The following is a 14,465-nucleotide window of genomic DNA, read 5'->3' as shown; positions in this document are numbered from 1 at the left end:
TATGAATGCATTGGAGACAGTTCAGAAAAAGTTTACTAGACTAATACCTGGAATGGTTGGACGGGGGGGGGGGTGTCTTATCAGGAAAGATTTGACCAGCTAGGTTTGTACCACCAGGTCAAGAAGAGTAAAAGATGACAACTAAAATATATAAAATCCTGAGGGATATCAACAGGGTAGAACCAGAGATATTTCTTCCTGTTATGGCAGAATCTAGAGCTAGGGATTGTTATTTAAAATCAGGGGTCACACACATAAAACAGAGTGGTCAAGAGGGTTGTCAGTCTTTAGAACTCTCCTTCTGAAAAGATGGTGAACGTAGAGCCCTTGAACATTTTTTTAAAAGGAAGAGTAGATTAGATTCCCTACAGTGTGAAAACAGGCCCTTTGGCCTAACCAGTCCACACCAACCCTCCGAAGAGTAACCCACCCAGACCTGTTTCCCTTTGACTAATGCAGCTAGCACTATAGGCAATTGAGCATGGTCAATTCACCTGACCTGGACATCTTTGGATTGTGGGAGGAAACCCACACAGACACAAGAGAATGTGCAAATTCCACACAGACGGTTGTCTGAGGCTGGAATTAAACCTGTGACCCTGGTGCTGGGAAGGCAGCAGTGCTAACCACTGAGCCACTGTGCCACCCCAAATAGGGGCCATAGGTTCTTGTTAAGTAAAGGGACAAGATGTTGGAATAAGGATTTGAGTTTACAATCAGATCAGTCATGATCTTACTGAATAGTGGACCAGGTTTGATGGGCTTAATAGCTTACAGCCCTGAATTCACAGGCTTGTGTGCAACTAGGGATGTTTTACCAAGCTAAATGAATGAGGCAAATGCAAATCGTTAATGCTGAATACTTGATATGATTGAGATGTTAAGTTTTGTTCAGTGTGACACAGTCATGGTAGATGTTGTTTCTGGGTTCTGTAGGTCTGTATTCAACTTGAAAGATTCTCCAGCCATGGACTTAGCAAAACTTTGTCAGTGTGACAGTCACATTTTAATTTGTTTTGCTGTGTTTAGTAATGAGGAATCTAGCTTAGTAGCAGTGAACATGCTTCGCATGTGTGATTCCCCACCACAGTCACAAGCAATACTTTTTACAGGGTTTCCCACTATTTATGTTCCTGTTCATCTACCACGCAAAGAGATCCCTGGATCTGAAAGCGGGCATACTACTTAGGTGTAGAGTCTTTAAAACACAAGCTATAGACAGTGCAGGCATACGTTCTAATCCATGTCTCTGTACTAAGAAAGTAATGGTTGGTTGAACATTGTGAAAATTTTGAAATTGTATCAAAACCAGAAACAAAGATTTTGTAGATTACTTGGCAGACAACAGCACCATCAGGTGGTACAGAGAGTAATAGAATCTTTTTCATATTGATAGCATTCACATGTGCCCTGAAATTTCCAACAGGATGCAATATACAATACCTACAAATCTTTATATAATTTGAAACATAAGATTAGCCTGATTACAATAGCTAGGATAAGATCTTTGCTGGAATGCAGAGTAGGTTTCAGATAAATGAGTGAAATATTCCCAGAGCAGAATGTAGTGTAGTTAAAATCATGATTTTTGATTTGTTTGTTAAATATAAAATTAAAATCAAATTGTGTTCACAACAAGCTGTAGCAAATGAGAATTATAGATTCAACATAATTTTAAAAAGTCAACAATTTTTTTGTGACAAGATATATTCTACCTTTTCATAATGAATGTGCCTTCATACTTGGCATCAGTTTAGCTCAGTTGGCTGGATTGTTGGTTTAGGGAGCAGTGTGATGCCAACAGCGGGGGTTCAGTTCACATCACCCTTTTGAGGTTACCATGAAGGACTCTCCTTCTCAATCTCTTCACTTGCTTGAGGTCTGATTGCCCTCAGGTTAAATCACCATCAGTCACTTCTCTCAAAATGAGAGGAGCCCCTATGGTCTGCTAAGACTGTGGTGACACAACAGCCTTCGCAATGCAGAATGATTCCTTATATGATGTCCCATCTAAAACTATTGAAATATATTGGTTTTAATTTTCCAATTTTGAGTGAAAATATTTTCTCCGAGATTCTTGAGGCCTAGTCCACCATAGCTCATGATTCTGTTTTTCATTTATTACGCATCAGGAATGTAAAGCCTCATTAATTGGAATCACATGGCAGGAGAGGCAGGTGAGTGAGACTAAGGAAGTATAAGTGAGAATCAGTGATTATTCCACACATTTGAGGGATGTGCAGGTTAGCTGGATTGGTCACACTAAATTACCCATTGTGTCTGAGGATGTGCAGGCTAGGTGGATTAGCCATGGGAAATGTAGGGTTACAGGGAAAAAGTGGGGGGAGGGTTTGGATGTGATGCTCCTCAGAGGGTCAGTGTGTACTCACTGGGCTGAATGGCCTGTTTCCGCATTGTAGGGATTGTACGAATTCTACTCTAGATTCATTCTATCTACCAGTTTTTGAAAGGCTTTACTATTGAAGGTTGGGAGATGCACAATAGGCATGTTGTATGACCATTCTCCCACATAGTTGGTCGACTAAGAGGTGCTCAAAGTGTTGCATCTTGCTCATTCAACATTGTCCAACAGGATGCTCAAGCTTTTCAGAACATCTTTGCAGTAACCACACACTGAAACATTGAAGTTAATATACAATGAAACAGCCACAAGAGATACCTCAAGATTCCTCTCTCCCTGAGACATCATTTCACAACACCTGGGTGTCATGTTCTGATCAAAGTCTGAGGAGTTACTTAGTGCCATTGCAAAGCCTGCACACTGCTGCCTGTCGCCTAATAAATGAAGAGCAGATGCATTTTCCTGAACAATCAATAAGACCTGTTATGTGTAGATGGTTAAAAGTGGGATTACCAAAAGATATCAAGTATACAATGAGATAGGTTATAAAACTTTTAATCAGCAACAGAAAAAGTCAACAGTAACAACAAGGTTCACAAGTACTTTGCATGAAGCAGAGGCTGCTTGTCATACAGCCAACTCAATGTGAAACAATGAAAGGGCATTCAAACCCAGCTCATTTAACCTGGAACCAGGTTTCAATTAGGTTATCTCTGGATTCTCATGCTCAGTAATGCATTGCTGTATCATGCTTTCTTTAGTGTCTGTCCTGATTAATGACCCCATCCCCATCCTCATCTTCATCCTCACAAGATTGCTACTCATCTCCTATTGCCTCTGCATCCAGGCCAATCCCCTATTATCAGCTGCAGTTGAAAAGAGTACAGCAAGACACAGGAATGATGCTGTCCACCTTTCTGCTGCAAAGTCCCATTGGACTGGTCCAGGCATTGAAAGCTCACCTTGAGGAGATCTTTGGGTTGTTCCACTATGGCCCTGTGGAAGCCTGGCCAGTGTTGTAACTCCATTCTTTGTAAATCTCATGGTTCATGTCTAGAGGGGGTAGACCTTGTCTCCCAGCAGCCACTTCTGTATGGCCCCAGGTTGTGAGAGTTCCAACTTTGTACATATAATAGTAGATTCTGAAATGTCTAGCATGGATTTGATGGTCACACTATTTGAAGCTTGATGATGTAGAAGCCTTTTCAGTTGATAAATCTGCAGGTTGGCGAGAGGGCTCTCTCAAAGAAAGGTGGATGCATCAATAGCATCGTGTGCCTGGGGGAGGTTGGGCTGGGGTGAGGAACCCTGTGATACTGGAGAAATCCAGTGCTCGGAGGCTGCCCTCAACATGGGGGATGTTCATGTAGAGGTATGCTTTCGAGAAAATGGCATCAGTGACACCCGTGGGTCAAAGATTGGAAAATGTCACACGGATCCCCAGTTTCTCCTTGAAATGTGTTGCTGGTGTAAGAACTGAAGACAGCTGTAACCTTGGTGGGCACTAAGATGGACAGGCCACCCAGTCCTTCTGACTCAAAGGCATGCTCCAGCAACTGGCACCATTTGATGATCATGGCCCTGGACTTTCTTAATCCTCAGAGGGCCTATGTTTCTGATAGCTGCAGAAAATGATGACAAGGCCTATAGATATGGGTTCACATCATTCTTCTTCACTTCCTTGGAGAATCTTTTTCTTCTCCCACAAGAGGCTGTGCAATAGTGTTTGGAGCTTACGGTTCTTGCTGGACTTGCTGATGATATGGTAGTTGTTCTGCCCTTTGACATTGTCCTCATGTTTGAAGCAATGCCACATATTTAACCAATGATACTCCTGAGCCCTTCCATCAATCACCATGAAGCCTTAAGCTAGAACCTGACACAGTGTGGCATGGTGACTTCACAAGAAAGTCAATGTCATGCATTGATGAGGAACTCTGAGGTGCGGAACCTTATCCAAATGCACACTGCTCGACCAAAATGTTCATACTACACTGGGGGAGTAGACGTATGGCAGTAAGACCCTCCCCCTCCCAGACAGGGCACACTTGCAGATCACAGACACTGTCCTTGCATATTTATAATTCTATGTATAAGTGTGGCAGCTCTGATGCAGTATATGCTAATGATGGCTATGTTTCAAAAATGCCATTGGTATTGATGCTTTTAATTTAACATCTGATTCCATTTTAGTTGACGTGTGAAGTTTGCACATTCCTTACCATATCTGTGTGGGTTTCCTTTGGGTCCCCCGGTTTGCTCCAATGCTCCAAGGATGTGCAAGTTGGGTGGATTGGCCATGCTAAATTGCTCATAGTGTTCAGGGATATACAGGCTATGTGGTTTAGTCATGGGAAATGCAGAGATGGGGGTGGGCCTGGGTGGACTGCTCTTCAGAGGGCTGGTGTGGACTCAATGGGCTGAATGGCCTGCTTGCACACTGTAGGAGTTCTATGACAAGGAGAAAATTAATGTCAACAAGGTAATGGCCATTATTGCTTGAAGCTACAATTTGTCACGGGCATTTTTGGACAATGAATGAACTGTGGATGAAGTGCAATTTTATGTCAGATAAATGATGTTACTGAATCACTGGATGCATGATTAATGCACTTCTCCTCCCAAGGTCTCACATTAAAACAATTTTATTCTCCCCAAAGAAAAAGAGCAGCAACTTACTCCATCCATGCTCCATGCAGTGGCAGTAATTTTGTATCATTTTTCTATTTTGGATCAAAATCATTGGCAAAATTTCAATGTTGTGTTATATTGAGTGACTTACTGGCTCAGCTTGAGACTGAGGATTATCCCCCAATCTTCATGTTCCGTTTTGTCTTAATGAGCTTGTGTCCCCAGTGACCCTTCAGACTCTCCCATTTCCAGCTTTGTCTCTTTCTCTGTTCCCAGTTTACTCCCGCACTCCATGTCTAAGCAAATTGCAATGTTCTTGTTTACTGTACTCTTCCCACACAGAGGACAAAGTGATAGTGACTTGTAGAAGCAAGAAATTAATCTGCTATTATATATGAAGACAAATTTCATTACTCACAAGTGTATGAATCCTATTTGCATACGTGGGTCATAAGCTTACAACTAACATTTATTTTAATTGTAGTGTCTAGACGGAACTGATATCAGAAGTATCAACATCCAATGGCTTCGATCACAAATTGGAATTGTATCCCAGGAGCCTGTGCTCTTCAATTGTAGCATTGCTGAGAATATTGCATATGGTGACAACAGCAGGACTGTATCACAGGAGGAAATTGAGAAGGCAGCAAAGGCAGCAAATGCTCAATCCTTTATTGAACAGCTCCCTGATGTAAGTTCATTGATTATCAAACAACAACAGTAACAATGACAATAGTTATTTCATATGTGTGCATGAGTTGCCTGGAGTCAAGATAGAAGCAGGAGTAAACCAGTTGGCCCTCCAAGCCTGCTCAGCCATTCAATACAATCAAAACCAATCTTCCATTTATATTCCATCTTTACATACTACCCCCAATTCCTTTGTTCCCTCTAGTGTGCAAAAAAAACACTCAATTTCGGTCTTCAATATACTCAACGACTAAGTATCCACAGCCTTCTGCTCTGGAGAATCCCACAGGTCCAGAAATTTTAGTGAACAAATTTCTCCTTTTCCTAGCCGTCTGAAGGTTGGGCTGGGAGGTACGTGGGGGTGAGGTGGGTGGGGGTTTGGCATTGGGTGGGGGGAGGGGGGGTTGGCTTTGGAGATGGGGGAGGTGCCAAATGCTCAGGCTGGAAGGTGCATGGGGCCTCAAATACTAACCTTGTGGTACATCACTAGTTTCAACCTGCAATGTGAAAATTGCCCATTTATTCCCTCTCTTTTTCTTCTGTCTGTCAGCCATTCATTAATTTCTCTAACCATACTCCCCACTCCTCCATCCCAAAATCTGATAAGGGTGGCTGTGTGTGTTACACCTGTTAAACTCTCCCCACTGACTAAAACCTGCCTGCCTGGCCCTGGCAATCCAGCCCATTCACTTTTGTTCTGTATCTCCAGAAACCTCCTTACCCTGAGAAGCAGGCTTTACCTTCAACGGCCCAGAATCCTTGGAGGTCAGCCGCATACAGCCTTTGGGGAGGTATGCTGGGGATAGGGTGGGGGGAGCTTTAATTTCACCAGGGTTTCCAGAAATGACAATGGCAGGATTGCCAGCCAGTAGATGGGGGCCACTATTGTGACTATTAAATTTAGCCCATTACTTTCATTTGCCACGTTTGTGCCCAGTCACCTAACCCTTGACACATCTTTGCAAACTTCTTGCTGTTTTCCCACCTTTCTTTGTATCATCAGTAAACTGGATTCAATACGGTCAGTTCCCTTATCTAAATCATTGACATAATTATAAATAGCTGAGACTCGAGCACTATTCCTTGAGGTATTTTGTTAGTTACAGCCAATCAACCTGAAAATGACCCATTTGTCCTACTCTGCTTCGTGGCCATTAATCAGTCTTCAAACCATGCGAATTTATTGCTCTCGATTCAATGAGCCGTAATTTTTTGTATCTTTGATATGTTGGCACTTGACCAAATGCTTTTCAAAAGTCCTATTGCACTCCGCTCACTGGTTTACCCTTATTCTCCATGTTTGTTACAACCTCAGAAATCTCTCGCAGGTTTGCCAGACACTATCTGCCTTGCAGAAATCAGTGCCAATTCAGCATGCTCACAGGATGACTCTCTAAGTGCTCTGCTATCACATCTCAAAGCAGGACTGTGAATCAACATTCAGTATCACCTATAACTACTAAATTCAGATAGTAAAATAACTTTATTGATACTTTCAGGATTTTCATTGTTAAGATTGTAAAGGAAGAGCGTGTGGAGTACAAATACAAGAATATGATATGAAAAGTTTGAAGCTTATTCTCCCCGATTTCATGAAGCATTGCACATTGCTGGTAACAGGGTTCCTATGCTGTAGAATTACAATGTGCCATTGCATAATTTTTTTTCCATTTTAGTGTTAAAGGGATGCTATCACCCTTTTGGGACATTCTCCAACAAGCTTAGATCATGGAACAGCTGGGAGCATCCTATGCCAAAACAGGCTTGCATTACAACCAGCATGAAAGGCTCAACTGCAGCAGATGTGGTATCAGCTGCAGCTCTATAATATTGCAGCTTCATGGAGTCATTTATTTTTTTTTTAAAAAACATTCTTAAAGTCCTTTTTTTCTGAACCAGAGCCTTGATCACTAATATAATAACAATCACTTCACCAATCACACCATTGACTTCACATCTTGATTCTTCAGCATAGTTCATCAGGATGACAAAATGTATAATTTCATATAAAACATGTTATTGTGCAACTTTGGGAGAACTGGTCGATGACATTATTCTTATTTTTTTTTTGTCTAGTCCTCAATATTCATTTATATGGGTACTTTTTTTTAATTTTAATTTCCCAACCTGAATTTATGCTGTCATGGGGAAATAACAGTGCACCTTCTGAGTGAAGACCTAATCTGAGTATAAGACTAATGCAACGCAAAATCTAGCTCAGAAACTGCTCATGGTTCCCACTGGTCTGATACAAGAGATGAAAACCTACATGGGCAGGACATTATGCTCACACAATTCTGTTAGCTGTGAGCAAGTGACACACTAAATTTCATCATTTGCTGTGTGTAACTCAAAACCTTTGGAGTTTTTAGGCATAAAAATCAACAATTTTCTCAATATATTTGTTTGATTACAGTCTCTTTCGAGATAGCAATGTGTCTTCTGCTGGCACAGATATTTGTACCATTAGGGTTCAAAAAAGATTTACGAGGATGTTACTGGATTTGGAGATTTTGAGCTGAAGGGACAGGCTGGATAGGCTAGGACTGTTCTCCCTGGAGCATCAGAGACTGAGGGGTAACCTTATTGAGGTTAATAAAGTCCTGAGGGATGTGGATAGGGTGAATAACTAAGGTGTTTTTTCTAGGGTGGTGCTTGTGTGGGATGACCTGCTAGAGGAAGTGATGGAGGCTGGTATTATTAAAACATTTAAAAGGCATTTAGATAGGTACATGAATAGGAAGGGTTTAGAGGGATATGGGATAAATGCTGGCAAATGGGAATAGATCAGTTTAGTATTTCTGGTCAGCATGGATGAGTTGACCAAAGGGTCTGTTTTTGTACTGTATAATTTTACATCAAGGTAAAGCAACTTTGGACCAGTGAACTTAAGATGGGAGCTTTTCTTTAAAGCATCAGACATTAAAATTTTCTGGGGATCTGAAATGACAACTGGAAGGACATTTTCTATTTTTGAAACAAACTATAGTTCATCATAATAGCTTAGATGAGAGAAAAGTTTGATCAAACTTACCTTAAGTTTACTAGGACTTGTGTGTATCACATCAGGTACTGTTAAATTTGTACGCCTTTTAAACTGTGATTCTTTTTATCATTAGAAATACAACACTAGAGTTGGGGAAAAGGGAGCTCAGCTTTCTGGTGGACAAAAGCAGCGAATAGCCATTGCACGAGCTCTCATCCGGCAGCCAAAACTCCTGCTCTTAGACGAGGCAACATCTGCACTTGATACAGAGAGTGAAAAGGTAAGTCCTTATTCTTAAGCAAAATAATAAATAATTGAGAACTGAAATTGAAATCACTTTCAATGATAAGCAGAGTTGCCAGTAACAGTGGCGAGTGCAAATGTCTCAATTGGTGGTTCTGGGCAACTTTTGGTTCAGCCAAAATTCTCATCAGTATTTTAAAATATTTGCATGGCCTTACCTCTTCCTGTCTCTGCCACATTCTTCAGCTCTACAACTTTCTGAGATCTCTTGTGTACCATCAATCTTCTTTGGTGCATCATTGGCATTTTTTTTACAGCTGCCTAGACCCTCAGATCTGGAATTTCCACTCTGAACCTCATTGCTTCTTTACCTTCTCTCCAATTTTTAGGAAAACCTGCCTTTTTAACCTATTCTGAATGCAGTAGTATACGGGTTTTGTTTTGAGGCTAATAATCAAAGCATGGACTAATATTCAAGTGATGCACGTTTAAGCCCTATTTGAGCAGTTTGTAAATTGGACTTCAGTAAATTAGGTAAAATAAACTCGTACAAAAAGCTCAATAATGTTGTAAAATTCAACTGATTCACTTCATACTCTTTAGGCTTATTTTTAAACCTGGATTAGACATATGTAACTCATGTGTTGCACCAATTAACCCTGAACTGCCCTTTAGATTAGATTACTTACAGTGTGGAAAGGCCCTTCGGCCCAACAAGTCCACACCGACCCGCCAAAGCGCAACCCACCCATACCCCTACATTTACCCCTTTACCTAACACTACGGGCAATTTATCCTGGCCAATTCACTTAACCTGCACATCTTTGGACTGTGGGAGGAAACCGGAGCACCCGGAGGAAACCCACGCAGACACGGGGAGAATGTGCAAACTCCACACAGTCAGTCACCTGAGTCGGGAATTGAACCCGGGTCTCTGGCGCTGTGAGGCAGCAGTGCTAACCACTTGTGCCACCGTGCCCTGTGAAATGAAATACATAAACCACTAGAGATTGATAGATTCTTGTTGTCTCGAGGAATTAAGGGCTACGGGGAGAACGCTGGTAAGCGGAGTTGAAATGCCCATCAGCCATGATTGACTGGCGGAGTGGACTCGATGGGCCGAATGGCCTTACTTCCACTCCTATGTCTTAAGGTCTTATGGTCACTTGAGTTCATCGTATTCACAACATGGAATCACTGTGGTTCAAGAAAGCAGCCTATCATCACCGTCCTCTTGAGGGCAATCAGGAATGATAAGTAACCCACATTCCATGAATTACAGAAAACTTTTAGTCTCCTGTGCTTTGTGTGGTTTTTGCTGCAAAAATCATACAGCTCTCCTATGAAGGCACCATATAAATGCAAACTCTTGGAGTAGGTAACGATATATTTAATTCCAGCAACTTTACAATTGTGGAAGGGTGTTTGTAATGCCAGTCTTCCAACATCCAGGTCTGTACTGTGTGAGGCCTTCACTGCTGCTGAGTTCGAAAAAAGCATTAATCTCTTGTAGACAGCTGCAAGCCAGACATTAAACAGATAGAACTTTCTGAAACCAGCAGCACAGGAAAAATACTAAAACTATGGACTACCTGGATAACTGGTTTTTAACAGGCCCAACAATTTTGTACTTGGCTTGCTGGCATTAGACTCAAGATTCGAGGCTGAAACCATGTTAATATGGCTCAAATATAAAGTAAAGTCAAAAGTGCTTTCAGCTGAAGAGGTGTCTTGCAATTACAGAATGATCCATGTTCACCTCACAATTATAAAACAAGAAGTAATTAATCTCTTGAAAACCTCAAAAAAAATCAATGGATTGAATCTTATTGGAGTTAGAATGGTATTTATTGATGAAACCCTTGTGAATCTGCTGAGGAACATGTTCTTGACTAAACTGGATGCAGACAGATACATTTAGAATGATGTATCTGATATGCTGACAACATTCATCATTCTGTTTCTGCTTCAGGTGGCTAAATTTCATGATTGCTTCCACCGTACCCATAAGTTCCTGAGCCTCCATAATGTGTGAGGTGAAGGGGAGTCCCAATGGCCTTTGTCTTCTGACAGTCTGATCTGATACCTGATACATGAATGGTGTGCCCCAAAATGTTGAGTGCGTGTATAGAGAATTCACATTTATGGTTAAATGGGAGCCCTGCACCCTGCAGGTGGTGTGACATAGTCCCTGCTCAAATGTCATGTCTCTGCACCACAGAATTGTGGACATGGATATTTTTCAATGGATCAACCCTGCCATGTTGTGAGGGCTGGATGAAGTCACCTTGACCCAGACATTCCCACCACGGTACTATTCCAACTCCAGACAGATGGTATTCACAGATTTTTTTGTTGTTGTTGTACATCCAGAGCATTGACAGAAACAGAGCAATGGATATGGTCAGAGAGAAGGGGTTCTTAGAGGTCACATAGGCCTGGGAGCAATGTTCAGAGGATCTAATTTTGAATTCAACTTCCCCATCTAGACAGACCACAAACTTAGTCACCTTGCCCAATACTAGGGAATCACCAGCACAAACATTCCGCCCACCAATCATGAACTCGGATGCTACAACAGAAAAACATCCAAGCAAGCCAACAAACAACAGCAGATCCATTAGCCCACATTTACGGGGAGGCACTGACACCACAGGATATCCATTTTGTCAAAAATGTGGAATCCTAAACCTCTTGGGTCATCCTACTGGCAACCTATCTTCTAGTGTTCTTTGAAAAGCATCCACATTTTAGTGTTATGATTTACTGGTGTACAATGAAAAAGTAGGCAAAAGTGAGGACTGCAGATGCTGGAAACCAGCATTTAAATCAGAGTGGTGCTGGAAAAGCACAGCAGGTTAGGCAGCATTTGAGGAGCAGGAAAATTGACGTTTTGGGTATAAGCCCCTCATCAGGAAACTTCCTGATGGAGGGCTTTTGCCCAAAACATCGATTTTCCTGCTCCTCGAATGCTGCCTGACCTGGAATGATAGAGCAGTCATACCAAAAGTCTTTCAAATTGATACTTTCTGATGTCTGCACTAAGGATGCCTAGGTATCATCAAATATCAAAACAATGCTCAAAACTCAGTATGGTGACCAGGAATGTCTAAATCGATGATGTGACTTTAAATGCAATTACCTACTCCATCTATAAACAAGACAGCAAAGAGCCATTGATTCCATTCTCATTCCAGCCTAGACCATGGGAGCACTTTGTGATGGCCTTTTTTTTCCCTTCAAAAACAAAATGTTCCTTGTTGTAGCTGATTCCTATATGTAATGGATTGAAGTCAAATGAGTACATGGTTTCACCTCAGTGTCTGCCATTGCTCTTCTCAGGAAAACTTTCACCATAAATGGCATTCCAGCATTATTTCAGAAAACATTCCCAGTTCACCAATGACTGCTTTAAATGCTTCACAAAGACCTATCTCTTTACACACATCACTGGTTCATCCAGATTCCAAAAAGCCAATATGGATCTCAATAAAGAGAGAGGTTCAAACTTAAAGTCTTTATTGAGAAAGAAATAGAGATGTGAATTTAGCCTAACTAAGCTCTCGTTCCACACCATTATATAATGGTCTGACCACATCGAACATTTGACAAGCAGGAGGCTCTCAGATCTTCCAATATCTGTGCCTCAAAGTACCAAAAGAAAAATTGCTAGAAGGCTCACCAGACCTCAACTATAACTGCTGATGTAGACCTTGGGGCAAGGGAGTCAACATGCCCCAAGACCTGAATTGCAGATATTCTGGAGTGCACCACACACCCACTAATGCTCCTCATGGAAAAGGACCATGGGGTCCTTAGGAGAAACAAGTCTGCACTCATGCACATGCCCAGAAGGCTTTTACAGAACAGACTAGTTAGCCTGATGACTGAGAGTCCAGCCACACTGCTCCACGATAGGGTTGATAAACCATTCCATAGGGGGACAACAGTGAAGTACTTCCTCCAAAAGTACTGACAGTTTGATCAGGGTGACTCATCAAGTCATCATAACAACTGTCACTGTAACCCATGGAGAGCACAAGGGATTTGCTGAGAGGGGAGTGAAATGCATATTTTTAAATAGAAATATAAACATTTTAGTTATGGAGAAATGTAGATATGTCAATGAATATAAATGTTTGTATATTTGTGATGGGAAACGAATAAACATTCTGGGAAAGCATGAGTTCTTAGGGACAAGGTGTAGCATAAGGTATCAGCTGTAAATAGGATAGTTCATAACATCACAGGAGGTCATGTCAGGTCACATGACACTCAGTGTATGAAAGAACATACTCCATGATAGTCATGCAGGGATCTTTCCCTGCTCTGTATATTTCATATATTGCTCAAAAAGACAGCTCTTATTACCAATATCTGATCTGTGCCCATCTCTAAGCGAACGTACAACACAGGGGCCTGTGAAAATTGAAACACTGGGCATGTTCAAGGCTAAGATACACAAATTTTTGAACAATAAGTAAGTAAAAGATTTTGAGGAATAAAGAAAATCTTTTACTTACTTTTTGTTGAGGCTGCAATATGCCTCTCTTCTATTTCATATGTTATTATTATTTAAGTAAGAAGTAATCTTCTGTATAAAAAACTTCTATTAATGGTCAAAATCATGAAAGTTGGAAGTTTAAGCAGTTGGACATGTTACATTAATTCCTTTTCAAGCAAAATTCCTTCTTTTTTCAGATTGTTCAGGAGGCTCTCGATAAAGCAAGGAAAGGCCGAACCTGTGTGGTCATTGCTCACCGTCTGACGACAGTTCAGAATGCAGATGTGATTGCTGTCATTGACAATGGGAAAGTAATAGAACGGGGCACACATGAACAGCTGCTAGCTAGACATGGAGCTTACTATAATCTAGTAAATGCCCAGGTCATTCAATAAAATTTCATTTTTATTTTGTGAACAGTAATGCAGCTGCTTCTCTATTGAAGCTAAGTACTTAAAATTCTGCGCTAATGGAAAGATGGGGTATATTTGGATTCCTCATTGGACTATTACTTCAAAGAAGCAAATTTGTGCCAATGTGAAGTCACGACAGGTATTACACCTCAATAACACTCAGACAATCCTGTGGATCATCTGTAGTTACAGTTATTATAAACCACTCCCCAGAGTCCTGGTGGGGCTGTAATGAGGCCTTTAAGTGGTCATTCATTGGCCACTACAGGGCCTCATTAGACCCAACTGTCAGAAAGCTGCCCAATGCCTTTCTAGTCCACGTAAAACATCAACCAAGTCAGAGATAAATGCCTTCGTGACAGGGAGATGCCTTCAAACCTAAAATCCAGCCCAAAATTGCTGAAATGATAGATTATATCCAAAATATACGCAAATAAATGTTTTGATACAGTCAGTTAGCATGTTCTCTAAAATATTGTACTTGCTGATTCACTAAGCAACACCTTCTTCCAATCATAATTGTATACAGTTTAGAGCAATGTTCTTGTAGTCAAAGAAGAATAAAGAATAAAGAACAGTACAGCACAGGAACAAGCCCTTTGGCCCTCTAACTCTGCGCCAACACATTTTGCCCTT

General features: G+C 41.2%; 1 protein-coding gene across 1 annotated transcript in view; it reads left to right on the top strand.

The window, feature by feature from the left end:
- The window catches only part of LOC132815933 (ATP-dependent translocase ABCB1-like), an 80,890-nt gene extending 67,079 nt beyond the window's left edge, over positions 1-13,811 (top strand). The window contains 3 exon segments of the mRNA XM_060825305.1: positions 5,478-5,684; positions 8,803-8,949; positions 13,614-13,811. Coding sequence (XP_060681288.1) covers positions 5,478-5,684; positions 8,803-8,949; positions 13,614-13,811 — 552 coding nt within the window.
- The last annotated feature ends 654 nt before the right edge of the window (positions 13,812-14,465 follow it).

Source organism: Hemiscyllium ocellatum, chromosome 5 (genome assembly GCF_020745735.1).
Source record: "Hemiscyllium ocellatum isolate sHemOce1 chromosome 5, sHemOce1.pat.X.cur, whole genome shotgun sequence".
NCBI lineage: Eukaryota > Metazoa > Chordata > Chondrichthyes > Orectolobiformes > Hemiscylliidae > Hemiscyllium > Hemiscyllium ocellatum.
This window is presented reverse-complemented; position numbering and strand designations above follow the sequence as displayed.